General features: G+C 47.8%; 2 protein-coding genes across 5 annotated transcripts in view; one reads left to right on the forward strand and one right to left on the reverse strand.

Moving 5' to 3' along the window:
* On the forward strand, nucleotides 1–27215 carry Ccdc92 (coiled-coil domain containing 92). Of its 3 annotated transcripts, XM_087577463.1 has the most exons (5): nucleotides 1–359; nucleotides 22008–22154; nucleotides 22726–22767; nucleotides 25044–25132; nucleotides 25321–27215. In XM_087577463.1, exon 5 carries the CDS (start codon nucleotides 25503–25505, stop codon nucleotides 26091–26093), a length of 591 nt encoding a protein of 196 aa, XP_087433589.1. In that variant the 5' UTR covers nucleotides 1–359; nucleotides 22008–22154; nucleotides 22726–22767; nucleotides 25044–25132; nucleotides 25321–25502; the 3' UTR covers nucleotides 26094–27215. The 3 variants fall into 3 exon arrangements, with proteins under 3 accessions (XP_087433589.1, XP_087433588.1, NP_001077367.1); XM_087577462.1 differs by lacking the exon at nucleotides 25044–25132; NM_001083898.1 differs by lacking the exons at nucleotides 1–359; nucleotides 25044–25132 and adding an exon at nucleotides 511–622 and having other exon boundaries at nucleotides 25321–26972.
* Dnah10 (dynein, axonemal, heavy chain 10) overlaps nucleotides 26693–27905 on the reverse strand; it is a 124059-nt gene continuing 122846 nt past the window's right edge. For both annotated transcript variants that reach the window (XM_087579736.1, XM_087579735.1), the window contains exon 79: nucleotides 26693–27770. In XM_087579736.1, the coding sequence (XP_087435862.1) occupies nucleotides 27624–27770 (147 nt within the window). In that variant the 3' untranslated portion in view covers nucleotides 26693–27623. The remainder of the gene's footprint in view (nucleotides 27771–27905) is intronic.

Genomic DNA, 27905 nt, shown 5'->3' on the forward strand with positions numbered 1-27905 from the left:
GCCTTTGCCCTGCCGCAGCCGCAGGGAGTAGGGCGTCGTCCCCTTTCCCCTCCGCAGAGAGAGCATCGATCCGCCCGGGCCCTGCCCCCTCTCACTAGCAGACCGCTGTCGCGTCGGCGCCGCACCGTCTCCTCAGACATCCTCGGGTGCGACTAGCCGGACAGCCAACGTCTCCCGGCGTGCACCGCGCCGAGCGCTCTGAGGGAGCGTGCGGAATGCACCGGCCGGGCGGCGTCTCTTGAGGACCGTGCCGCGCGGCAGGGCCGCCGCGCACCCGGCTCCGACAGTCCCTGCCCATGGGCCGCGGGCCACCGCGAGGAGCAGGCCGAGCGCCGCAGCCGCCTGAGGGACCGTGGCAGGTGAGGCGCGCACCTGCGCTGATAAAGAATCCTTGAGGTTCGCTCGCGGGGCTCGGAGCCAGGCTGCGCACCGGCGCGGCGGGGGAGGCGCGTCGCAACGGCTGCAACCGCCGGCCCGGGCCGGGTACGAGCCGCATTGCAGGTGCGGGGCAGCGCCCCGGGGTCCGGCCCCACGCCGGCGGGATGCTGCGGGCCTCAGCTCCCCGCCCGCGTCACACCTGCCGCCTCCCGGACCCGCAGCCCTGGCGACCGGGTGGCTCCGCGTAAGTACTCTGCCCTGAGCTCCCGGGTCCCGCGGACGCGCACGCTGGCCACGCTCGCAGGTAGCGCTCCGGGTTGCGGTTCCCTCGGGCTCGACCCGGCCCTGCGGGCTAATGTCAAGCCTCAAGTATCTTTAGCTGCACGGTCTAGTCACTGATGACAATGAGGTGCCGGAGGAGAAAAATATGACCGTGCCCCGTGACAGGTGGCACCGATCGGTTTCATAACTAAGTACAGGCTTGGACACACCTTTAGGAGTGTTAGCATCCGGGCGTGATGGCGCACGCCTTTAGATTTCAGCTCTCGGGAGACAGAAGCAGGTGGATCTCCGAGTTGGAGGATAGCCTGAACTAGATAGCGAATTCCAGACAAGCTCAAGGCTACATGGTGAGACACCCTGTGTGGAAGGAAGGAAGGAAGGAAGGAAGGAAGGAAGGAAGGAAGGAAGGAAGGTAGGTAGGTTAGTTAAAACGAGGATCGCAGACTACAAACTAAGTTTGAAATTCATTTAAATAGCATTGGTATTATTTTATTTGCACAGCCAAGAATTCCCTGGCATTCTATCGCCATTGAATTGTAAGGTTTTTCAGATGCTAGCATTCCAGTTGACTTTTACCTCCAATTTTTCATGTTTTCTCTTTGGCTAACTGTTCACCAAAATGGCTGAATATTCTAGTATGTTTGGAAGAAAGGCGTTAAGACTTGTGCTTCTTTATTTTGTATGTGTATACATGAGTACCACTACTGAAAAGCCTTAAAATAGTTTGGATTGCTCCTCTGAAGCATAATGAGTCAGTTTTGTTTCGATTTTTCTGTTTGGATCTGAAGTATGGAAGGATGAACATAGGGCTCTACTGAGCTCTAGCCCCAGGCCTGATTTAACTATATTTTAAAGTATAGAACAATGACTTTCACGGACCAGAATTTTCCTGTTAACACTCTTAAACATCTCAAATAGGTGTTTTGGAAATTAGACATTTCTTTCAACGCCGAATCTTTTCAAAGAAATGCATGAATCCTTTGTTTAGAGCAGCTCACTCATTCTGAGTTCTTAACTCTCATCTGGCCTATGTTGGGAAATCGATTTTAACCTCATTATCTAATTGTCAGGATGTGTTTGCAGCAGGACTGACGTAATTATGATGTCGATGCTTTTAAGAAATACTTGTAAAGCATCCTCTCATATTTCTGGCAAGAAGATATGCACAGCTTTTTTTTCCTATCTAAAACAAGGTCAGCCATAAATAGATCCTAATGCAGACTGGGTGACACATTTATTAACTAAGATTAACTATCTCCTGGACTTCATATATTCTGAGGGCAGGGGCAAGACACCCTGCAGTGCCAAACATACGGAGACTGCTGCAAATGCAAGTCCCAGACCAGCTAGGCAGGTCTGGTGTTTGATCCCGCAGAATCATTTGGCAGGGACAGACAGACCTGTGTCCTAATGGTCTTCAGACATTTGAAGGTCTGCCACGCAGTAGGGATTTGATTGCTTTAGAGTCTTTCCGAGTAAGGAAGAGGACACTGAGTACTTACAGGAAGACAGCGTCCCTGGTGGTGCTGTAGAGCAGAATTACCAGGGGAAGTTCAGCAGTGAAAGGAAGGGGCTGCTCTTCCCTCCGGCTCCCTCCCAGTGCAGCACGAATGGAGGGGACTCAGGGGTGGAGGGAGTTGGGGGGTCTGATGGTGGGTCTCCCAGGGTTTGGTGGTCACTGGATTCCAGGACTTTGTTTCCCTCCTAGCTCTGTGGAGTTTGTTGTTACATGTTCTGCTGCCAGCTTCTAGAGCTGTGGGCATGTTGACATCCCCAGACACCTACTTGAATCCTGGGAAGATAGTGACTGGCTTCTCTGCTTGGTGTCAGAGCTAACTTGAACCCCATTTTGCATGTTTTTGGGGGCTTAGAAATAATAAAGCACTCCCACGGTCAGTGTTATGTTTGACATGTATTAGATACTTCTTCTCTGGCTTTTCTTTTCTGTAATAACCACCTAGTCAAGATAATTGCTGTAGGAAGTCATTCTTGCTAAAAATGAGGTGGTAGTGCCAATTGTTCCAAGAGTCAGCAAGTTGTAAAAGTGAGCTGAGGACATTACAGATGGGTAAGATACGACTTTTGGGCTTGCTCTGCATTTTGCTTTATTTCATTACTCAAATAGGAATCAAGTTTCATAGCAAAACAGTCAAGTCATACCTACCTAAAGTGGTTGTAGTCAGTGTTTTTTGGATGGTTTCTAAATATCCAGAAAGTAAATCAAAACTACAAAGTAGAATCACTGAAATGAGGAAAGGACGAGGAGGCCATCTTGGTTAGGCTTTCCATTGCTGAGGTGAAACACCGTAACCAAGAGCAACTTGGGGAGGAGAGGTTTATCCCATTCATAGTTTCATATAACAGTTCTCAGCAAAACCAGCGAGGGTAGGAATTCAAGCAGGGCAGGAACCTGGAGGCAGGAGCCTCCAGCCATGCAGAAGCCATGGAGGAGTGCTGTGCTCTGGCTTGCTTTCTCTGGTTTGCTCAGCCTGCTTACTTATAGATCCCAGGACTAACAGCCCACGGGTGGCCCTACCTACTGGGCCCTCCCACATCAGTCACTAATTAAGAAAATGCCCTACAGGCCTGCCAAAAGCCCAGATTTTATGGAGGCAGTTTCTCAGTTGAGGCTCTCTTCTCTCTGATGACTCTAGCTTGTGTCAGGTTGACATAAAACTAGAGAACACAGGGGCTTTGTGATTGAAGTACCTGTTTGTGCTATGCCAGTCTTGATAAGCTGGTTAACAATGGGAATAACTATGTCACTGTTGTCACTATTAGAATAATGACTCCCTAATATGTACATTAGTTGGGGTTAGCCCTGTGGCCTATGGCAAATGAACAGAGCAGGTTCCTGGGAGCTCAAAGGATTGACAGGTAGCAGACCAGCCATGAGGACAAAGGAGTTAAAATTTTGGATCCTTTGGATCCTCATGGTTGTGAGCTACCATGTCGTCCCCTGCAAAAGCAGCATATGTTAGAGCATGATAGCATAGGTCTTTAATCCCAGCACTTGGGAGGGTAGTCTGTATAATGAGTTCAGGGCAGCTAGGGCTCTGCAGAGAGACCCCATATAAATGAATGAATCAGTGAATGAATATATAGTGAGTTTAGGGCATCCAGGGCTCTGTAGAGAGACCCCATAGGGAAGGAAGTATATATTAATAAAGAAAAAAATTCTACAAATAAACTTTTAAGTACTATTTCTGAGACAACAAATAATCAAGTATGGCAGACAGTTAAATAGCATAGCACACCCCCCAAGTGCATCACTCAGTTATCTTAAAAGCTGTCTTTGTTAAGCAGGCAGGATGGTGCAGACCCACAGTCCTAGTATTCAGCAGGCTGAAGCAGGAGAATCCTGAGTTCAAAGTTACCTGGTACTACATACAATCCAAGACCTGTCTTTAGAACTAGGAAAAATAAAAGACTTCTTTGTTAATGAGACAATGAAAGTGAGAGCACAGAGCAAGCCTCCTGGCTGCTTCCCATTCACCACTTCTCAGTGAAAAAAGCACTTGCTGCCCTCCGGCCGGAAACAAAAAGGAAGTACCCTTCCCCTTGATGCTGAGTGCTCTGCTCTATCTAAAGTCTCGGAACTGAGCAGTGAAATCCTTGGGTTAGCACCAAACAAGAGGAGAATAAGTTTAGCTCTGACCTAGACCCGCTGTGGTATTCTTTCCTAGTCCATTGTAGTGGGCAGTTGTCTTCTCATTCGAGGAGTTGTTAGTTTGTGAGCCTGGAAGGCGGATTTCATATTGATATTGTTTACGGTATATCTGCTACTACACATTACAAGTCCCAGGATTATTGTGACCCTGGCTGTCTGAAGGTTGCATGTTTTACTCAGAAGTGAAGAATTACACAGAAAAGTGCCATCCATCTTTGTTACCATATGGGGGATGCATAAGACACTGGTTTCACAAGAGCAAGTTTTGTCTCTGTCGTGCGTGATTACTTGGGAGCACTAATGGGTTCTAACCTAATTTTCCCAGTGATGAAGTAGGAAGCCAAGCTTGTGCTGCATTCTGATATCAAAGAAGCTTTTTCTGGACTCTCTCCAACCATCACATATGTCACTCCAAGTAGAAGGCACCAGGGTTATTTCTCCTCTGACTGGGGACAAGATAACATCTATACTGAGAGGTACTAAAGCCTTTACTTTGATAGGGAGGATAAAGAAAGCTGCTGTTAATTTTACATCCTTCTAGACAAGACTAGCTGAGATCACCAATGTTGCCTGTCCTTTCCAAGGTGTGCCTGTCTCTTTTGTCATGTTGGAAGTCTATGACCAGATCAGAAACCCCCAGAAGCTGAGAGCAGTATCTTTTAGCCACTTGCTTGTGGGCCTGCCTGTTGCCCTGTGCAAGGAGAGGTGGTCCTTTGGCCTTGGAGTAGGCCCTATTGGCCCCTTAGCAACAAGTCTTAAGTAAGCATAGTTCCCATAAATAATGTGGTCAAGGACTGGCTAGATGGCTTAGCAGTACCTGGGCAGTACTTTGCAGAAACTGAGTTCAGGCACCTGCTGCCAAACCCGATGATCTAATTTTGATTCCTAAATCCTATACAATAGGACCAGCTCCCCCAGATCACTCTCTGACCTCCACATACCCACCATACTGTGCACATACCCCTAATACATAAATGTAAAACAAAATTTCAAGTGTTTGAGGCCGTATTTTGATAGTTTATCTTGGTATAAAGGCTATGGTATTAGAGTTCAGCAAAAAGAACGCAAAGTCTAGACTTCACTGATGGGAGCAAAGAGTTGTTGAGGGTTTTTTGTTTTGTTTTGTTTTGCTTTTTTTTTTTTTTTTTTTTTTTTTTTTTTTGGTTCTTTTTTTCGGAGCTGGGGACCGAACCCAGGGCCTTGCGCTTCCTAGGTAAGCGCTCTACCACTGAGCTAAATCCCCAGCCCCTTTGTTTTGCTTTTAAGGAGTGGGACAATAAGCTTGAAAAAGAGAGCCAGAGCAGGACCTTCTCAGGTAGGAATGGTCTTTTTGGTTGCTTTTGTGTTTCAGCCATGGTTGACACTCAGAGCAGCTCTGCATGCTGCTAACTGGTTCTAGAACAACATGGTGAGCTTTGCCCACTAGCTTTTGGGGCTCCATATATTACACTGCAGAGCTGTGAACTGAGGACTTGGACTGTTGTCTGACCGTCCCAAGCCACATGGGCTTCTCAGATGGCAGTAAAGTTCATTGATGATTTCAGCATGGCTTCTGGTGACAGAACACAAGTTTATCACACACATAATGCTCTGTAACTGAAGGAGTGGCTGGAGTCTCATAGCTGCCCAACTGTTTAGGCTAAAGTTCCTGATTTTTAATTGTTGAAGTTCTCATGTGCAGTCCAAAAATGGGGCATCCAGAGACCTGAGTCCTATCTCTGTCAGATAGTGGGAGACAGTGAAGGCATGGAAAAACACAAAGTTGTAATCCAGTCATATTGTGCTTCTGAATCAACACACATTGTGCTAGGTCCAGGAATAAAATATTTTACAGGTTTTTGGCAGTAACACATCAGCCTTTGTAGGTATCATCTGGACGAGTGGAATGACTAGAGCATCTATGTGACAAGCACTCTTGTTTGAGTGACCTGATCTGAATATGTTTATAACCCCCCCAGCCCCGCCCCCCAAGCTGCTGTCACTTCCTAATGGCTTCTCACAACACAAGCCATATGAACAGAGTGACTCATACAACACTGTTGGTAAGCTGGGAGGCTTGGAACACCAACTCTCTCTCCAACTCTCCCTGCATCCCTCCTTGTTTGCATCCAGGCAGTAGCTACAGAGAACATCCTTTTGTTACTCCCAAGGGCCTTTTAGGAAATACCAGAGGTTACCTGGCTGCACGAGTTCCTACCTAGGACAGGTACAACATGAAGAGAGCTGGTCAGCTTAAGAAGAACACCTTGACTTTTCTTGCCAAGCAAGATGGTTCATAAAACAGGCCAGATGCGAGGTAGTGTGAGACCCATCAGTGACCTCAGGGCCCACCATCAAGGAGGCCCCACTACCATCATCCTAATGGTCTATGTCAGTGTGAGAATGTTTGGTCTTCTGACCAGTGGATAGAACCACAAAGAGTGGAGGCCCTTCTGTGGTGTGGATGCAGGCACCCAGCTTTCTTTGCTGGGAGATGTTTAGCCTTTCTCCTCCTCCCTTATACAGTTTTTGTTTTTGTCTTCTTACTGTGTTGTGATCCTTACATATAGTTACTCTGTATTAAGCTGTCTGCTTAAGTGGCAATGTATTATACAGGATTTGCATTTATAGTTTTTAAGTGTACTGAGCATATCTGGTGGCCATAATGATTTAATCATCTCAATGGGCTTAAAAAAGCAAGTGTTCAGAACTGTTCAGCTGTTACCACAAAGACAGGTGGCTGACAGGTTTTCCTCTTTCAGTTTTAATTTCTTTGTAAGTTGTTAGTTAAATATATATTGTTTCCCAATCATTTCAGAATAGCACTACTCCATAGGGAATTAAGAATTTTAGAAAGCAAAGTACAAAAAAATTCATGTAATAATTGATATTTTAATATTGGCAGAGAAACATGACACCTGAAATATTATATGATGTCTGTGATTTCTTTAAAGGCTTATGAAGAGGCTATGTCTTTAGGCTAGGGTATGTATCATTTAGCCTTCGTGAGAAAATGCTTTCATAGGAATTAGTATGTGCCGAGTTGTTCAACCTCTACATCTACACTCTGAGCTATACAAGGCTCTTGTTAATGTTTGGTCCTTTGCATATTCCAAATGGTAACCTAGTTCCTGGCATTAAGACTAAAGAAAGAGGATTTGCCTGGCAAGATGGCTGAGTTGGTAAAGGTGCCTGCTGCCAAGGCTGGCAGCCTGAGTTCTATCCCCAAAACCTAAATGGTGGAAGGAGAGAACCAACCCTCACAGCGTGTCCTCTGACTACCACACTATACCATGACATTCAAGCACTCATGATAACGAGTAAATGTTAAAGTTAAAAGTTGCTTTATAGAAAGAATGAACTGCAAAACTTTATATTGCCACCCACAAAGGAGTGCTGAACTGTCAAGATAATGCATGAAAGAGTTTAGGGTCTCAGGAAAGGTTGTGTCTTTGGTGTCATCTTCTATGTTACATCAGAATGTCTTCGTTCTTCTGCTTAATACAAGGAGTTGGAGGGGCTGTTGTTCAGTGGTTTTTTGTTTTTGTTTTTTGTTTTTTGTTTTTTGTTTTTTTGTGCTTGGTCTTCAATACACTGAGCTATGTCCGCAGCTCTTTTATTATTTATGATTGGAGATAGTCTTAAATTGTCCAGACCAGCCTAGAACATTTGATAGCCCAGGAAGGCCTCCAACTTCTGATTCTTCTGCCACACCCTCCAAAGATTACAGGCTTTAGTGGTCTCCTTGAACACGGAATTTCCTGTATTGAATTAATGTTAAAGCCTTTATACAGTATACCCCGGAGTTGACCGTGTCAGTTCTTATAGACTGTAGAATGTCCACAGAATTTCTTTAGACACAAATCTTTTATATCTTTTATAACCCAGTATTTACTGGAGATGCCTTGTTTGCAGGACTTAAGGTCTCTTAAGTTATCTTAGTGTTTAGACAAGAAAACCAAAATCTTTTTGCCAAGAACTAAGAAGGAACACTTATAATCACAAGCACTCACATATAAATGTGAAGTTTGTCAATGAGCCCAGGCCATCAAGGAGGTGCCCGAGTTGGCCCAGCATGGAAAATGCAGAATGGAGCCCCTCTGTGGACTTCTTTAACAGGGATGGAAGATTCAAGACAAGTTTGTACAGGATCATTCGGAGGGCTTGTTGCAAGATGGCTTCTCTCTCTTTTTTTTTTTTTTTTTAAAGATTTATTTATTTATTATATATGAGCACACTGTAGCTGTTCAGACACACCAGAAGAGGGCATCAGATCTCATTACAGATGGTTGTGAGCCACCATGTGGTTGCTGGGATTTGAACTCAGGACCTTTGGAAGAGCAGTCGGTGCTCTTAACCATTGAGCCATCTCTCCAGCCCCCAAGATGGCTTCTCTTTTTCTCCAAGGTCAGTAGCTCTCAACAGTGGGAAAAAGACCATGCCTGGCCAGATGTCCCTTCTGTGAGCTCTTTATACCCTCACTTGCTGATGAAACCCAAAGAGAGCAGCATGAGCCTCAAATCATTAGAGAAGAGAGCCTTGCTTCAGGGCAGAGCTGCTCCACCTGGGCTCCTGTGGTCCATATTGGGGGCTGAAGAGTTCTTTGCTATGGGCTTCCTAACTGTAAGGAGCACCCCCTCACCAGATGTAGTGACCCAGATGGTTCCACATGTGGTGCCTAAGAGCCACAGCTCCTCTGCAGCTCCTGGTCAAGCCATTGAGTGCACGTTCTGCATGTTCTTTAATTCTGAGTGCTTCCAGCTGGTGGTCATCCACAAGGAAACAGTGGCTGTGCAGACTATAAAATAGCTCATGCCAGTGGAGACTGAGCAAGGATGAGCTTACATAAGCAGGCCAGCCCTTGGCAGGTATCATGTGCAGAGTCCTCTGCCTCCCCACAGTGTTTCACATGGCTGCCCCTGCTTCTTCCCCACTGCTCTAGTTCTATAGATCCGTCTCAGTCACAGCACAGTTGTTCATTTAAACAGGCAAAGGATCTGAATGAGGAAAGAGTTGGCACCATGGCCTCATATTTATAAAGAGCAAGCCTGAGCCTCTCCTAGCCAGCCAGCCACAACTTATGTGTCAGAGGTCACTTTGCACTGTCACCTTGCACTTACATTGTCATGTAAGACAGAAAAAAAAATGAGGATTTTAGAAATCCTAAAAATCCCAGAAAATTTTAGGACTTCTGGGATACATTGTAAAGACTTCTGCTGAATCTGAAGCCTGAGTGTTTAAAACACCCACTGGAAAGTAACAGTGCACATTTTCACAGCATTCTGCACCAGTTCACAAGCTCTAGGTTCCTAACCCGGCACAGGGGCTGCATCTGTAAGGCAAACACCTCTTGTTCCAAGGTGCTTTTTTCATGTGAGTAGCTACATCCCTTAAATCTGAGCGGTTGGACTGCTAACACCAAGCAAAAAGTCTGTCTCTACATAAGCTACTCACTTCGGCTATGCAGAAGAAGAAGGTGGAAGGGAACTTTGAAAGAAGGAACACTAATTAGTAATGTTTTGTCATTGCAGTGAGTGCTGGCTCTGTTTGTGCTGGTGGCATTTCCTTCGTGGGAGTACAATAGTATATAGTATGTCAGGAATGTCAACTTCAGAGTCAGAGTGGTTCAGAATGAATCCCACCCCTGCCATCTGCTTGCTGAGGTATAGATTAGGTCAGATGTTCATCGAGCATGGTGCGTAGCACCTGACCCTGTAAGCCCTCATGAGTGCTTTCCCCCAGAGCTAAGGGACCTGGGGCCACTGCACCTCTCCTTTCCCGTGTTCTGCTTTACTCTGGCCAGTCTAAATCCTGAACTGGGAACTGCACCTCTATTGAGCAGCCTTCCTGCTTGATTCCCACCTTGGCACCTCAACTTTTGTGTACATTATGCTTTGTGGATGAGTGTTTTGCCACATATATGTGAACCATGTGTGTGCCTGATGCCCACAGAAGCCAGAAGAGGGTGTCAGACAGTGTTAGCTGCCATGTGAATGAAGGGAATTGAACCCTAGGTCCTCTGTCAAGAGTAGCCAGTGCTTGTACCTGCTGCTTCTCCAGCCTTTGTGAGCAGTTAGTTCTTGATGTGTAACCTGTAGTTCTCATAGTGTAAATAGTCTGTCTCTCCCACCTTGTTTCCACCCCTCTCCAAAGTCAAGTAGTATGTGATCACACTACTGTAAAGCTTCATTCATGTTTCCCTCCCCAGAATTGCTTCTTCCTCCCCAGGTCTGCCCATCCATTAGGGCTCAACTCAGCCCCAGCCTTTCCAGAAGGGAAGCCTTGTCTTTCTAGGCCCTATGCACTCAGCATCCAGTTAGGGCCTGGTGCCACCTGGTATTATACAAATGCTGTGTTAATTGAGGTCCCACCCCTACACTCCAGGGATCTCTGCCCCGAAGAGACAGTTGCACTGAAGGGTGCCTCCCTGGGCTCCCTTCCCCTGGCTCCTGTGTTTAGTACTTCCATCTCAGGAGGTTATAATTACTGATTGTTTTCTGATCTTTCCTCACCAAGTGATTGTCAGCATGGAATCAGTTATATATAGGAGTGTACTGACTTGACTGCTAAGTACATAATCAAAAGGACTGACCAGCCGTCTAGTGCAATAGGCCTTGTAAATGTCGAGATATAGTTAAGTGGGATGTGGTGGTACACACCTGTCACCTTAGCTTTAGCACTCAGAAAGCTGAGGCCGGAGGATGGTAGGTTTGAGGTCAGCTTGGGCTATGTGGCAAGTTCAAGGCTAGTCTAGGCTGCAGAACAAAACACGGTCAGAATGAGTTTTAAATAAATTCAATGATGATACTAAGCTTCTAACTATTAAGGTAACTTCTGAGGCCCAAGGGATCCCCGGACTGGTATTCCTAGAACCCTGTCCATTAAATGTTCATTGGTGGAACTGTCTGTACTGTGTCTACAGAAATTCTTCCCTTGTCTCAGGGTGATCCTGATGCCTGGCCAGCTTGAGAAGCTCACAGGTAATATTTCTGCAAAGCCACAAGTGAGTTCTCTGCCTTAGTGGACACTCTGATGGGTGACCGCAGAGAGTAGTTAACCGAGTGCTTCCTGGGGAGAGAAAAGGAGTATGCAGAAGGGCCTAGGTAGGGCCACTGTCCTATATGCCCTTGGCCACTGCTGTTCCAGCAGCCACTTGTGTCTAGGAAGTTCTCTATGTAAGCAGAAGTGCTGGGTTGACTTTCTCTGGGGTCTGGGGCTCCTACCTCCCAGGGTCAACTCTGCCTCAGGTTTCACAAGGCCCACTCACTCCAGCAGGCACCCTGTCATAGAGAGCTTGTGCACTGACCTCTTCTGAACTACACAGACCATTTAGAGGTGCATCATCCGTCTGCATTCCAGACCTGTTTTCTTGAGGAAACCTTGCTCACACAGGGAACTGTAGCTGGTCTTTTGCTACTTTGTGGGTTCTTTTTCCCCACTGTTTATTCCTCTAGGTTCACCCCTTATTACTAGATAGGGGAGAAAGGAGGATAGAGGGGAGAGAGATAGAGACCCCTGAATCTAATTTCTTTTGTTTTTTAAGCATGACTACTATCAAACCACATCCAACCTGTCTGAACAGTCAACAACCATCAACCCCACCTCAGGGCCCTAGCATTCATATACCTCTCTATCCTCTGAAAAGTTCCCAGAATTCCAACATCACACAGTTGGCAGAAACTATCTGCAGCTGGCAAAATCATGCCTCTGCTAGAGCATGAGGCAGATCATAGCTGTGTCTGCTACTTCGAAGCAGCCTCACATCCCCATACCTGGGATTAAAACAAAAACACTTTCTTATATTTCCAAAATTCCAAAATTGTCACTGCTATTTCTCCTTGTGTTTTAAGCCATTAATTGTACTATGTGCATTTTCAGTCAAGTACGTGCTTTCAGTGGCCAAGGTTTTCAAGAGACCTCTCCTGCTCAAGTCTAAACTTTATCCTACGTAGCATGCATTAAATCTCCAATGCCAGGGGTTGGGGATTTAGCTCAGTGGTAGAGCGCTTGCCTAGCAATCGCAAGGCCCTGGATTCGGTCCTCAGCTCAAAAAAAAAAAAAAAAAAAAAAATCTCCAATGCCAAGTGAAGGTTTTTCAGTCTGCATGTTACTCCTTGGCTGAAACAGCTCTTATTGTTGCTGCAAGGACCCTGAGTCAGGCTCCCAAAGGCCCACACTAAGAAATTATCTTGAAAATATCATTTGGATCTGTATTCCTGAAGCCAATGGCACCTTTGCCTTATTAAATACACACCTCAAGAAGCCTAGGTGCTCTTTCTGTTTAAGATCTAGGAAAATCATTGCTCTTTGAAAGTCTTTCCACAACTAAGCATTGTATTTCTCAAAGTTAAGGCACCAGACATTTTGAGATTCCAAGGCTTTTGGTTTGGTCACAGTCTCTTTGCAAATGACCATATTTCCCATAATTAAAGCACCAGGCATTTTGATATCAGAGACCTCTACCTATAGCTTGACCTATTGCATGGTATACATTAGAACCAATATCAGTCATAGCCCTTATCCATTTGTCTGTAGCTGCTGCTGGTGCCTTTAATGGTCTGATAACTTTTTACATTCAGCATTCAAATTTTCAAACTCCAAGGTCTTTATCTTTGTAAAGATAAAGATAATCTTTGTAAATGAGGTAGACTTTTTCCCCTGGACTCTTCAACTTTGTCCCAAGCTCTTAAAGCCATTAAGTAACAATATTCTGTAGTAGTGTCATCAAATTGAGTCTGTTCTTGTTTATCAGAGCACTGCCCTTCACCCAGCAACTGATCTTTACTATTTTCATTCCCCTTGCTCTATTTCACTGTTCAATATTCAAGGCTTCTTCCCTCCACCGTGTTAACCATTGCAACTGTGGACCAGCCTCTAATATAGCTGTCACCAATCCCTTCCAGTCTTGAGGAATAATTCTGTTTTCTGTAGCCCAGGTTTTTAGAATTTGTTTCACATAAGGTGAGTGCATCCCATATGAAATCATGGATCTTTAGAATGCCTCAGATCTATCATTTCTATAGGATGCCATCCTATCTCCTTACAACCTGTTCCACGCCATTAGCAGGCATATGCTGTACAACTACTGGGAAAGCTGGGGGTGATCTCATGACCCAGCTGCCCCCTCCTCCCACTCTGCAGTGTGGTTGGTTCAAGATTAAACGTTCTCTAGAAACAGCTGTTTCATCAGATTGTCCTACTTTTTCAACTCTCCTCTGACCTCTTTCCCTCTTCCGCAGGAAACTCCTACTTTCTTGCTCAGTCACCATGACTGAGCCTTTGTGTTCTCTCTTTCCTGTGCTCCTCACTTTCCAAGAACGTCCATCTCCAACCACAACCTGTTTAGTTGCCCCACCAATTCTGTAATCCTTTCAGAAAAGAGCGAGCAGAGTGACTCCTTTTGTTTCTCAGGCCCCTTCATTTCCACCCACAATTTTTCCAACTGCTCAGCCATTCTTCCGACCTTTTTTGAAACAATATACTAAGCAGAAAAAGAAAAGAAACAATCACATCTGGGAGCAAGGTGGGCAGGGATTCCCAGGAGTAGCAGCCTTAATAAATTTTTTTTGCTAGCCTCTTAAAAATTATATTCATTCCTTCATTCCCTGCCATTTCCTCTATGGCATTTGAAATCAGACTTCCCATTTTTATACTTAATATTTGAGGCATTACTTATAGTCAGCCTTTGCTACTTTGTAGGTTCTTCTTTTTCCCACCTTTTCTCTCCCCAGTTTCACCCCCCTCTCACTAGATAGGAGAGAGAGGGGAGAGACAGAGACAGAGACAGAGACAGAGACAGAGAGAGAGAGAGAGAGAGAGAGAGAGAGAAAGCAAAGATCCCTGAATCTAATTTCTTTCCTTTTGTTTGCATTCTTTGAGCACAACTACTAACAGATCCCATCCAATCCCCATGAACAACCACTAACTACCTACCCTGCCTCCCAGGGATGTAGCATTTATATAGCTACTGAAAAGATCCCAGACTTCCAAATGTTACACAGTCGCAGAGACTATATGCAGCTGGCAAAACCATGCCTCTGCTAGAAGAGGATGTAAATTAAAGCTGCTGTGAAGCAGCCTCATATCCCACACCTGGGATTAAAGCAAAAACATTTAATTTTTTTGTTTGTTTGTTTTTTGTTTTTTAAAGAAACCAAAATTCCAAAATTGTCACTACAGGGATCACCCCTTCCAAATGTGGGTTTCCAAAGTGGTTTTAAATAGCAGCTCTGAAAGTGGGAGCTAACCAGAGTAAGAGGAACAAGAGAGTAAGTCCATAATGCTTGCCTCCTGTGACCGCAGGCTTCCCAGACGCATGGTGTATCAAGTTTCCATGCCCTAATTGCCAGCTTCTGATCTCATCTTTACAGCCCTAATATCAGGCTGTGCACTCTTTTGGAAGGAAATGGATGTCAGTGGCTGGAGACTTATCGATGGGCTTGTGTTTTCTGATGGATAATGTCATCAAGATACAGGGAGGTAGACCGTGTGGGCAGAGGAGGCACCCAAGGACTCTTGTCATCCTCTGCCTGTCTTGGGGCACTAAATTGTTGTCGTTGTGAAACTTACCTCCAATGAACTCTTGTGTGCTTGGGTGAAATGACTATTCTAGCCATCCAGAATCCTCTGACATGTTAGGGGAGCATACTGTCTCCTCCCTAGTGGTGTTCAGTGCTTGACTTTGTCAGGAGAGACCACTTTATCATTTCTTATGACTATAAAGTGATGTTTGGGAATACTGAAATGGAATAAAAAATTTACTTTGATTTCAGTCAAATCAAAGTATGTGTGGGTGTTTTGATCGCATGAATGTCTGTTTATCACAGTGGGCAGTGCCCATGTAGGCTTGCTGAGGGTGCCAGATCCCCTATAACAAAAATTACGGACATTTGTGAGTCACCATGTGGGTGCTGTGAATTGAACCCAGATACTCTGGAAGAGCAATCAGTGCTCTTAACTGCTGAGCCATCTCTCCAGCCTGACATTTTTTAAAAATGAAAAATCACCCATAATCCACTACCTAGAAAGTAATACTTTAATACTCTTGTGTCCATCCTTGGATATGTTGTCATGAAGCACAGTTGCCTTTTGACTGACACATTCAGAATGTAAAGTTGCTCATAGACCTTTGAACATGAGCATTTCAGCTCAACTTATCACAGTCGGATCATGTTAACTTTTCATCTTCCACAGTGCAGCTGTGCCATGGTCCCTGAGCCCTCCTTACCAGGCACTCAGAGTCCTTTGTATGGTGGGTGTTGTGTAAAAGTTTGGTTGGTTGGGTTCTTCTGTTGGCTTTAGAAACATCTAAGAAAATGTCTACTGTGTAGGTGGAGAGCGAGCACCTGTAAGACATCCCTACATAGTTTTCAGTTTTGGTTGACTCCAGTGTCAGCTTGTTTATTGCTCTGGCACAGTAACCTACCTAGTCATTCTGCTTGGTCTTGTAGATGAAAGTTTCCTTTTGTCCTGTCACCAGGCCATATAGTCAGCATGATAGCTTTTTGGGTTACACAGCTCAAACTCATGACTCCTGTTTAAAAACAAAAACAAAACGCAACAACAATGGCTGTTGGAGGACCTTCTGACTTCTGAGGGCGCCAGGCACACATGCAGTGCACATATATACATAAGAAAACATTCATAGGTGTGAAAAAATTAAGGAACAAAACTGAAAAATCTATTCCAGTTCTTTTTTTTTTTTTTTTTTTTGTTCTTTTTTTCGGAGCTGGGGACCGAACCCAGGACCTTGCGCTTCCTAGGTAAGCGCTCTACCACTGAGCTAAATCCCCAGCCTATTCCAGTTCTTTTGATGAGGTTACTTACTTTCATGTGTATGAATGTTTTGCCTGCATGTTTGTCTGTGAACCGTGTAGTTGCCTTGTGCCAGAGAAAGTCAGAAAAGGGCACTGAATCCCATGGAGGTAGAATTACATGCAACTGTGAGACACCATGTGGATGTCAGGGACTGAACCCTGGTCCTCTTGAAGAGCGAGTGCTATTTATCCCTGAGCCATTTCTCCAGGCCAAATTACCCTAATTCTTTAGGATTACCTTCTATCTCTTTAAAAAACTTATTGCATCTCTGCTTTCTATATTTAGTGCTGTAACTTTGTTCCTCTTTAACAAGATATCTCTGGAGTCTTGTCAAATGCTTGCTTCCTGCAGCTGCTCTTTTTCTTGCAGCCCTAGCTCTTTGGGGTTTTCAGATGACTTGCACATTGAATTTCCTAAGGGCCTGTGCGGGCAGGAACAGGAGGTTCCCATAACTTACAGCGGTTCATTCATCTCAGTTATTGTGCATTCAGAACTGTGTCTGTGTTATCATCATACATGATAAAGTTGCAGTTTAAAAATTTGGGGGGGACACACGTGTCATTGTGCCATATGTGCATACATACTACAGCGTGCATGTGAAGGTCAGAGGACAACTTGCAGGAGTCAGTTCTTTCTTTCCACCATTCCAGTTCTAGGGATTGAACTCAGGTTGTCAGACTTAGCAGTAGGCACTTTGTAACTGCTGAGCCATCTCAACAGCCTCCCTTCAGGATATAATAAAGCAGACCTGGGGAGCACTGCCTCAGGCTATTTTTAGCCATTGGTAGAGTACTATAGATTGGTTCAGAGGAAGAAGTAAAAGTTGTACTGTCCCTGGGCTTCTGGGTCTGCCTGCCCAGTTGCCCATCTTTATTGACTTCCTGGATAGCCCCTCTCCAATGACAAGGAGTGTGAAGGCTGCTGAGACGTACGTCTCTGTACTTTTATGTTGTCTTCTTTGGAAGCAACTAGAATTTGCTCGCTTATTCTCTCAGTGTTCAGGAAATATTCTATACAAGCAAGTAAACAGCTCAGAAGTATATTTGTAGAGCTGTGACCCAGTATTTACATAGCAGTAGGTCACTGGCTTTCATCAAACAGTTATTGTATGCCAGGCACCAAGGCCAGTGCACTTAGTACTGAGGGGGCTGTGGCAAAGGTCAGGGTCTAGCTAAATGGCCTCACTTCCATCCCACACTCAGTAGCACCCCTCTGAGATCTGTTCACCCTGTCCTTTTTGGTCTCACTGTGTTCTGAATTTTCTGGACCTGAATTTCTTCATGTGGAGACAGAGTTTGCTGGACAACTAGTTGGAGACTTTCTCTGGTGGTATCATCTGAGCCCACATCCACCTAGAAATGCCTGTTGTACCTTCCTTCCTGGCCATTCCTTTTCCTCTTGGACACCAGAACAGTACCGAGAGTTCCTACAGAAAGTTCCAGTGGTTCTTAAGCCCTAACACTGAGATGCTGTGTAGGGTCCGTAAAGACAGGTCCTATCAAAAAGTAGGGGAGACAGTATACCCATCCTCCATAGAGAGAGACCCCACTGTGAATGAGCTATGACTAATTGATGAGTGGAGTCAAGAATAGCTCAGCTCTAACCACTTCTCAGTCACCACTAGGCACTGTTCTCACATTCTGAAATCGTTACCCTATGGCTGTATGAACCAGGCTGAAAAACACTCCCACTCCAAGATACTCATTTCTCTTTGTCTGCTAAAAATGTAGCTGCTTTAAAATATCTCCCAGGCTGTTCAGACTTTATGGGATGAGGTCATGTTCAGATCAATGCTGCTACAGTGCTTTTTGATTAATGTGAGGTAACTTAGGAGCAGCCTTTCTACTCAGTCCCATGGCGGAGCAGGATAAAATTATCTGAAATACATATGTAAAAAATGCATGAGTTCTTCAGGGAAGGAAGAAAGAGGGCGGGAAGTGAGAGTTGCCCAGAGTAGTCCAGACAGAGGGGAAACAGGGTGTGCAAAGGCCCCTGTGTTAGAGGGTGTGGCAGATAGAAGAGGGCAAAAGATATTGTGGTGATGAACAGAGCACACTGGGGACCTGAGGGGACAAGGCTGGGAGGAGCACTACTTGTGACCCAGGACACCTTGTGCTGAGTCAGTCCCTAGTGGCTGTCAGCCTGGCTGTGAGACAAAGAGGGTGAGTATGAGTCTGGCCCTTAGCCCATCCTGCTGGTATCCGAGGTATGAAGACGCACATGCAGAGGGTAAGATTCCTGATAGCTTTTCTGAAACAACCTTGCTTTGCAAAGGTGCTGATGGGGCCTAGACAGCTGTGCCTTTCCCACCTTTTATCTTAAAAGCAGGGCTGGTTCATGATTGTCCAGGGAGTGTACTGAAAACCCAGTGGGTGGGCCGCATGTCTACTCCTGGCCAGGCATTGTATCTGACCTCCACCTTACAGAACTGCCATCCACTCTCCTCTGGAGCTCAGCTGCATCAGGTTTGGTGTGCACTCGATTTCATTTTGTTTCAGAGGTTGGATGTATATACAGCATTTGCCTCCCGGTATAAATCTACATCTGCCCAGCCTCGAAGGTTAGCATTGCAAATCCCGAGGCTGAGGGGAGCTGCGGAGTTCAGGTGTATGCTTGGCTTATCTGTTTTGATGAGCCACATCCCTTTGTCCTGCAGAGGACTGCCAGAGCAGACGACAGAGTGTTGGTACAGAGTGTTGGTGTTGAAGGTAGGCGGCAACCAGCACCTGGGAGTCAGGACAAGACAGGCTGTTTGTCTTCATGTTGGCAAGGGTCCTTAGCTTCCAAGGCCACCATTAGTGTCATTATCCTCAGGATGGGGGTGAAGTTCTCTGTGAGCCACCTCAGCTGGGTCTCTCTGACCCCTGTAGAAGCACAGTGACTTCCCTGGTGGATTTGCTGAGTGCAGAGGGGCAGGGCAAACTGCTGGTATTCTGAGGTGACTAACTGCAGCAAGTGTCTGAGTACCTCGCCCTCTAGTCAGTCAAGGTAACCTTATTAAGGGACACCCATTCCCACTGCCACAGCTGCCTGGGGAGAAAGACCACAGGTCTGTGTGCATTCACTGGGATTGAGCCAGGCCCTGGTATTGACAGTGGCTTGGAAACCAACCTGCAACTGGTGCCCAGCCCCTGCTGCCTGTCCTTGAGCAGAGAGCTGTGAAATGACTGATGACTCTCAGCAAGTCACAGAAACATTTGGATCACCCTGGGGCAAAAGCCATAGTTGAGAGCTGTGACCAAGGTGATACCTTTACCACACAGAAGGGCAGTACTGACAAGATGCTCAGAGGAGGGACCCTGCGACCCACTAGCCATCTCCAGAAAACCCAAGATGACTCAGTCTATTCACCAACCAGTTCCAGACCCTTCCCGTGTGTCCAACTCCTCAAGTTGCTTGGGGACCAGCTCTGTGTCCGTGTCCTGCACATCACCTCTAAAGCTGGCTGGTATCAGCTCAGGAGAGAGGTATCAGCTCAGGAGAGACGCATCATCATTTGTCTTAAGCTATGCAGCTTTCCCAGGGATTCAGTAGTCACTTCATCTAGACACGTTCAGCCCCATGTGCGCATGCCTTGCTCCGTAGACCTACCTGTACAGGTAGATCTCCTTTTCAGTGTCTCTTAGAGCATCCCAGAGGAGGGACATAAGAGGTCTTAGACAGTCATGACTACCCTGTTGTCAGAGTACATTCATCTGCTCAGGACCCTGCAAGCCACCCCCAGTGGTGCATTGCACTGCTCGCACACCTGGGTTTGCTTTAGGGTAAGAACTGCAGCAGCCAGACCACAGTGAATTCCTGACTCCAGAGTTAGGTTTAAACTGAGTCCAAGGCAGTCCAAATAGGAACAGTTCCTTAAACCATACTTAAATACATATCAAATAAAACTTATCCACCATCTGGGGATTGGAACAGGATGACCACGGAGGGGCCCAGTATAGATTATAAAAGCAAGTATCTGGCTCCCAGTGTAGATAAGTTATTTTCTCAGAGCTGCATAGGATGTCTCAATGTTTAGACTATTATAGTACATAGTTCTTTGGACATGCATGACGTGAATTATAGACCTGAGGAGGAAGCCAGCATGGGTCTTGGTGCCTGTAGGTCATCACTGGTGTTTGCCATGGTCTCTTAGGTGCAGCCACTAGGCTGGGCTTAGGTTGAGGCAGGGACAGGTTGTGCAAGGATGAAGGCAAGGGACACGTGCTCATGAACTCGTTTCTGGCAGTTCTCCAGCACAGGGCTAGGGATGTGAGGTACATAGCCTTATTTGAGGCTAGAGCCTGCAAAGCAGCAGAGCTTAGGCTGAGACGTCAGGGGTCCTGGGAAGGCATAGAGTGGGGTGCAGAAGGCTGTTCTGCCATTAGAAGACACAAGTAGGCTCTGAGGAAAGCTGCACCCTGGGTAGGGCACTGGGGCTCCAGAGAGACCAGGGAATGTGGTAGGAACAGACTAGGCTGGGCAGAACAATGGGACCTTCACACACACACACACACACACACACACACACACACACACACACACACACACACACACACACACACCCCTACCTCCCCAGCTAGTGTGTGGAGCATGAGAAAGAGGAGGAAGGGAACAGAGGCAGTCTACCCATGTGAAAGGAAGATGGCGAAGGCCAGACAGGGCATTAGGGATGACCTTGAGACTTTGAAGGTAGAGCACCAGGATGTGCATCTTGTCAGGCATCTTGTCAGGACTCTTGCCTCCCAAGCCAGCATTCCCAAGCACCATGGGTCAAGGTGGGCCCCAGACATCACATCAGGTTGAGCAAGAATAGCTTCTGAGTGAAAGAAATGGTAGTCATGACTGGGAGGCTTAGACATGACAGGTTGCTGTGTGACAGTGTGCAGGCCCAGGGGCTACTCTTCACGTGTCCCCCTCACTTTGCATTGGTTGACTGGCTCCTGTGTTACCGTCAGGGCCCCCTCCAAGGCTGTGCACTGGGCACATAGTCCTGGGGTCTTGAGTTGCAGAAGGCACCTTGCCCTGCAGTTGGTTGCTGAGGCTGCCTTAGCCTGTGGCTTCTGCAAATACAGCTCACTAGTTCATGCGTTCCAGACCAAACTTCGTTCCTTGCCAGTCTCTCTCGACCTTTCTCCCTAACTCAGATGACCTTAGTTCTGCTAGGATGTCTACTTAGCCCCGTCAGGTCTTTCTGTTTCCCTCTGTGTATTGTTCAGCTCTCCTGCAGGCAGAGCTGGGTGGAGCCACAGCTGCCTCAGCTGACTGTGAGTGAAGGCACCGTCTGAAGTCGGTGGTGAACGTCTTAGTGGTGAACGCAACTCCTGAAGTGACAGGAGAGGCTGTGCTGCTGCCACCACAGCCACACACTGACAGATGGCATAGGCATGCTGGCGGCCCTTGAGCAATGGGGCTTCTGCAGGAGAGCTGTCCAGCATGGCCACTGGGAGCTGTGTACACTGTCTGCATGCTGTCCCAAGTGTTTCTCAGTGCTGTGCCAATTATTCTTGAAAGATGGCCTGACTTCACATTACTCCAGTCACATAAGTCAGGACACAAGGGAAGGTAGCACCTAGAATTGAATTGAATTTGAAGAAACCCTGCCCTGTACCTACTCTTCCATTCACCTCCTGGACCTGCTTCCTTTCCAGGAATGAAGAGCAGCCTGGCGTCCTGTATTGGGTGCCACTCCTGCCCTCACCTGGTTCTCACATAGACCTGCATGTGACAGGTGCTATGTGAGAGAGGAGTTAAGGGTTTGCGTCACAGCAGTCACAAGGGGTTCTTGGAGCCCCAGGACCTCACCTTCTCCCCACACATTTCCATGATGTGAACCCAGAACTCCATCTTCTTCCAACCCTCATGCTCAAAACAGTGACCAGAGTTTTTATGTTTCCTGCAGGTCACCTGGATGTCAGCATGGCAGCCACAAACCTGGAGAACCAGCTGCACAGTGCGCAGAAGAACCTGCTCTTCCTCCAGCGGGAACATGCCAGCACACTCAAGGGGCTGCACGCTGAGATCCGGCGGCTGCAGCAGCACTGCACAGGTGGGTGCAGGCTGATGGCTGCTAAACCAGAGCCACTGTCAGGATGTGGAGTTGGTCAGCTGCTGCACCAGGCTTACTCCTCATGCTGATATGGCCATGTGATTAATCCTTTGTGGCCCACACACCTGTAAGTGACAGCGCTCCACACAGTACCGTGGAAGCCCTGAGCACACAGCTGCCAGCCTTGCTCTAGAACAGGGTGCCTGTGGTACTCGGCTCCAGTGCGGCCTGCAGTTCATGAGACAGCTGCTCACTAACTTTGTACTGCGGGCTGTGTTCAAGGAAGATAGCTTCCCGCCTTGATAGGAACCTTTTTTTTTTTTTTTTTTTTTTTTCTTTTTGGTTCTTTTTTTTCGGAGCTGGGGATCGAACCCAGGGCCTTGCGCTTCCTAGGCAAGCGCTCTACCACTGAGCTAAATCCCCAGCCCCTTGATAGGAACCTTGACATCTGGTGTTTCTTACATTGGTCCCTGGATCTCCCACCCCTGCATCTACAGGGTAAAACTCATCCCTGGGAGGGACTTGGTGCTTGTTTTCAGAACTGATGGAACGTGTCATGTTTCCTTTATAGATCTAACATATGAGCTGACACTCAAAAGTTTCGAACTGACAGGTAAGGACTCCTCCCCAGATATGGTTGCATCTTGTTTTCTTTGTAAGCTATTCCCACTGGTCACATGCTTAGGGTCCCTTCTGCAATGACAGTGGTTGCCCTGAGCAAAGACAAGGGAGTTTAGAGCCCAAAGTCACCCAGAGGCCGGAGTGATGAGTGGCCTTTTCATTTCACATTATGTGTGCCTAGAATGTCTATTATGTTTTCCCAGAATTTTCTAATCCAGAAATAAACGTCAATGTGACTCCAGCCAGAAAGGAAAAAAGTGAGAACTAGGCAGAAGGCCCTACATCCCCGTCTTCCAGAGTTAGCATCCCTGGCCCAAAGCCATGTGCTTCATAATAGGGAGTGCAGTGGCCCTCGTTCATGACCCAGAGCACATCTGGACTGTAGTCTAGATCTACTTCTCTAGCGACACCCATCAGGGCTAAAACAGTGGCAGCCAGAGATATGACAGAGACAGGGTCTTCCAGGAGCTCTGAGCCTATGAGAATGGCCTATTCCTTGGAATATAGAACATGTCTAGGTAACTAAGCTTTACCAGTCCAGTCGAAGCCTCAGGTTACTCCCCTAAGCCTGAGTATCACTGAGCATCTGTTACTCTGCCCATCTCCTCAGGACACCTGCCGTGGTTTTGTCTGGGTGGGTGCCGAGGGCTGTTGGAGCAGGAGCCTGCATACAAACGTCTATAGAGTAGACACCTTCTGCTAGGAACTCAAGTCTGTCTGTATCACCCCCACCTCCCACCCTTTGGTGCTTGCAAACACACGCACGCACGCATGGCATGACAGAGGTCTTGGTACTGTAGTAACCCCTTTTGTCATGACTGGTCTGCACCGGTTCTCAAGCCTCTCTGTCCCAAGCCCCCTCACCACCCTTTTAGGACACACTCAGTGCATATGGCTTTGGTGAAGGGTGTATATAAGGTACTATGTCAGCTGTTTGAAAAGCCTCCAATGGGTTTATGGGCCATGTGCACTTCCCTGAGTGAAGCTATCGCTCAGTCCAGTGCATGTCAAACACAAGCTCGTAAGGCAGGTTAGAGAGAATCCCGATTCTCTCCCCGAAGGCTGTGAGGCCTGAGGTCTACACACCAAATACCCAGTGACACACAGTCTAGTCCTGTTCCATAATGGAGTTGACCATGGGGAGCAGAGGAGCATGGACTAGACAAGGAAAGTCAGAAGTTTGTAGAGAAGATGTGTATAGAGGACCAGGGGTACCAGAGCCTCCCAGGTCTGGGCTAAGACTGTGCCTGAGAACAGACAGCAGGTCAGCTGGGTCATTTTCAGGGAAGGACAGTGTTCGCCCAAGCCTCTTAGGGATGGGAGGCCAAAAGAGCACCTTACTAAGGAGCCCTGGATTTGATGGTCTCCGATAATGGCTCCGTACTACAATGGCTCTGTACCTGATTGTCAAGGACTGTGTCCTTCACCAGTACCCAGGAGTCTGCTTCACTGTCCCAGGCCCACCGTCCCTCTTAGTACTCCCTGGGGACACAGTGTTGTGTCTGGCTGGGATGAGTAAAGGCCAGGGATTACAGAGATTACAGAGCTGCCACACTTGTAGGTCGTGCTCACTTCTCTGCAGGGTCCGCAGTGCACTTCAGAATCTCGTGCCGTAGGGGGTTGGTTTTGTTTTTGCTAAAAGCACAAGACTCATACAAAACAATACCGCATCATTTCTAGTGCTACCATTTGCTGATTCAGGCTCTTTACACACACACACACACACACACACACACACACACACACACACACACACACACACACACGTCTCTGTCCATCTGCAGTGAGCTTGCACTGTATACTTGCCCTTGGGTGTCTCATAGCTCAGAGTCTACTTGAGGCTGCTGGCTTAGGTGGGTGTCGGAGCCAGCAGCCTCTAGAGGTGCAGTTTGCTCCCAGCGCCCACAGGCCCTGCAGGGCTGTCTGCAGATTTTGGATGCACAGATCTGGAGTTGAATCAACCCAGAAGAAAACAAGGAGGTTCAGGGTTCTTGTGGGTGCAGAAGGCATGGAACAGATGGACTGTCAGACTGGCAGGTTGTTAGGCCATGAGGAGTCATTGTTGGCCAAGGGGAGAAGAGGGAAGCAGGCCTGGGAGGTGGTAGTACCCAGTGAGACATGGGGCTAGACAGGTTAGAGAGGAAAGCAGGCTGCCAGCCAGGGAGCATAGAGGAGGGAAAGTTCTAGTTTGAGGCAACTAGGACAATAAAGGTGGCAGAAGAGCAGGGTGTAGGCCTGAGGGACATGTCTGATGCCCTTCACTTGTAGAGCTGGCACTCCAGAGACGCTGACCCCAGCTGACGCTCAAGCTGTTTTAACTTCAGCACCTTCAGATTCTGGAGACGTTCTTTTACGCAGTAAGCCAGGGAACCAAGAGCTGGGAGGGGCCTCAGAGACCCCCTGATCCGCCTTTAGTGGGAGCAGGGCCAGCAAGCCATTCTGCACCCCGCCTACCATAGGGCTTCTCGTCAGGGCCCTCCACACAGGCCACGAGCATCTCCTTCCTCTCCCAGACTCTGACCTGCCACCTGACTTGTTCCTGCAGGAGACGGCTCTTCCAGAACGACGGAGCTGAAGAGGCGCTGTGAAGAGCTGGAAGCCCAGCTGAAGGCCAAAGAGGAGGAAAACCGCAAGCTGCTTCAAGAACTGGAGCAGAAGAATGCCGCCATTGCTGTGCTGGAGAACACGGTCCGCGAGAGAGAGAAGAAGTACCTGGAGGAGCTGAAGATGAAGAGCCACAAGCTGAGCATGCTGTCGGGCGAGCTGGAGCAGCGCGCCAGCACCGTGGCCTACCTCACCTCACAGCTGCATGCGGCCAAGAAGAAGTTGCTGAGCTCCAGTGGCACCTCGGATGCCAGCCCCGCCGGCAGCCCTGCACTGGCCAGCTACAAGCCCACACCCCCCAAGGACAAGCTGCCTGAGACACCCCGCCGCCGCATGAAGAAGAGCCTGTCAGCCCCACTGCACCCTGAGTTTGAGGAGGTCTACAGGTTTGGAGCTGAGAGCCGAAAACTCCTCCTTCGAGAGCCTGTGGATGCCATGCCTGACCCCACCCCATTCCTGCTGGCCCGGGAGTCTGCTGAGGTCCAGCTCAAGGAGCGGCCTCTTGTCATCCCTCCCATCGCCTCAGATCGTGGCACCAGTGGGCAGCATAGCCCAGCCCGAGACAAGCCACACAAGACCCACATTGGGGTGGCTCACCGCATTCACCATGCCACTCCATCACAGGCCCAGCCCGAGGGAGAGACGAGGGCCGTGGACCAGGTGAATGCAGGGAAGGTGGTGCGAAAGCACTCAGGGACAGACCGGACTGTGTGAAGCCTGCGGCCTGTCACCGCAGCCATCCACGCACTGTGAGCGCCACAGGGAACCTCGCCCACATCTTCCTCGCCTACCCATGCCAAATGTTTCCTCCTGTTGAAGCCTGGCTCCTGGCTCCATAGTGACAGTGCTACAATGGTGTCCCCGCTGAAGATATTTACTGGCACTGTGGCCAATGCCTGCATGCCAATAGCTTGCTTCCAGCCCCACGCCATGAGATCTCGGCACACTCTTATATGGCCATGGCTGAATCACTACGCCACACAGAATCAGAATCGCCTGAAGTCGAAGCAAAAATAAGGAGCTCTCTCTCTCTTTCCCTCTCTCTCTCTTTCTCTCCCTCCCCAGTTCCAGGGCACCTACGAGAGCAGAGCAGCAGCTTCTGCTTCCCCCTGGAGACTCCTGCCTTGCACAGTCCCTTTACAAGCAGCTATGTCTCATGATCTTAGCAAGATGACCTCAACCCTGATGTCGCCCCAACCTGAATGTGTGTTCATAATTTTTTTTTGTTAGTTTCATCCAGATGTTCAGGATCCAACAAATGTTATTTTCTAAACCCGCCCTCCTTTTCCTCTGCGTCTTTTTGAAGCACCAAGGGACTGGAGGAGGTGGCTGGGGAGGACCAAGCAGGTGGGGTGGGAGTACTTGCTGCCCAGAGCTGTTGCTGAGATGGATGTCTGCGTTTCTGGCAGAAGCTGCATTCCGTCCTGCCCAGGCTTCCCACTGCCTGCCTGTCTCCAGCTGGCCAGCCCAGTCTCACAGTGTAAGAGGCACAGCCAGTGGCTGTTTGTCCTGAAGCCACACACAGCCCTGGCTGAGAAGAGGTCTGGAGCTCGGGCAGGAACTGAATGCTTGAGCCTTCAGTGCTCTTGCCAAGAAAGGGGGTGTGTGCTGGAGCAGACGAGTGGAACCCCACCAGTGGCGTAGCAGGAAGGGAGAGAGAACGCACTTGCCTTAAAACCTGTTCTGGCCTGTGCTCTGAGAAGCTGCAGCCAATTCCAGCACCCGCGTGGCAGCTCACAATTAGCTGTAACTCCAAGGCCCACCTTACATGTGGTACACGGATATTCAGGCAGGCTCTCACACATACACAGAAATAAAATCTTAAAAAAATAAAAACTAGATGTGGTGGTTCAGGTTTGTGACCCCAGTACTGGGGAGGTAGAGATGGGGATTCTGGCAAGTCAGCAGGCTCCAGGATAATGAAACCAAGCAGAACAAAAACACACACAAACCCACTGCAAAACTAGGTCCATTTAATGGAAACATCCATTTAGTTGGCTGATTTCAAATGCAAGGAAAATTGGCATCAAACATCTTTTTTTTTTTTTTTTTTTTTTTTTTTTTTTGGTTCTTTTTTTCGGAGCTGGGTACCGAACCCAATCAAACATCTTTTACCACCACCCCACCTGACCCCTAGGGAAGGAAGACCCCTGAAAGAAGTCTCCCGTTCTTAGGAAGCCACAGGACCTCTGTGACCTGCCCCAGGCATACTTTAGCTCCATCTAAGTCTTCCACGTGCTGGGGTTAATCTGAGTTCAGGGTGAGGCACACCCCCTGTAGCACCCAGTGTGAGATGTGTTTCGCAGTAAAGAGGTCAGCTTCGAACACTAAGCCGACTCCCATGGCATTTCTCCTCATGGAGGTGGTGTAGACAGGGGTCCGGAAGGTGTTCTGCAAGGGAGAAGCTGGTGACAGACCCTCGGGATTGGAGGCTCCTGACAAAGGGGTCTAGCCTGAGCACTCTTTACATGCAGGAGCTGTGGCCTTGTATCTGAGTGCAGTGGGTGGCTGTGCAAGTCCACAGGT

The sequence above is a fragment of the Rattus norvegicus genome, chromosome 12 (genome assembly GCF_021556685.1).
Source record: "Rattus norvegicus strain SHRSP/BbbUtx chromosome 12, alternate assembly SHRSP_T2T, whole genome shotgun sequence".
NCBI classification, from domain to species: domain Eukaryota; kingdom Metazoa; phylum Chordata; class Mammalia; order Rodentia; family Muridae; genus Rattus; species Rattus norvegicus.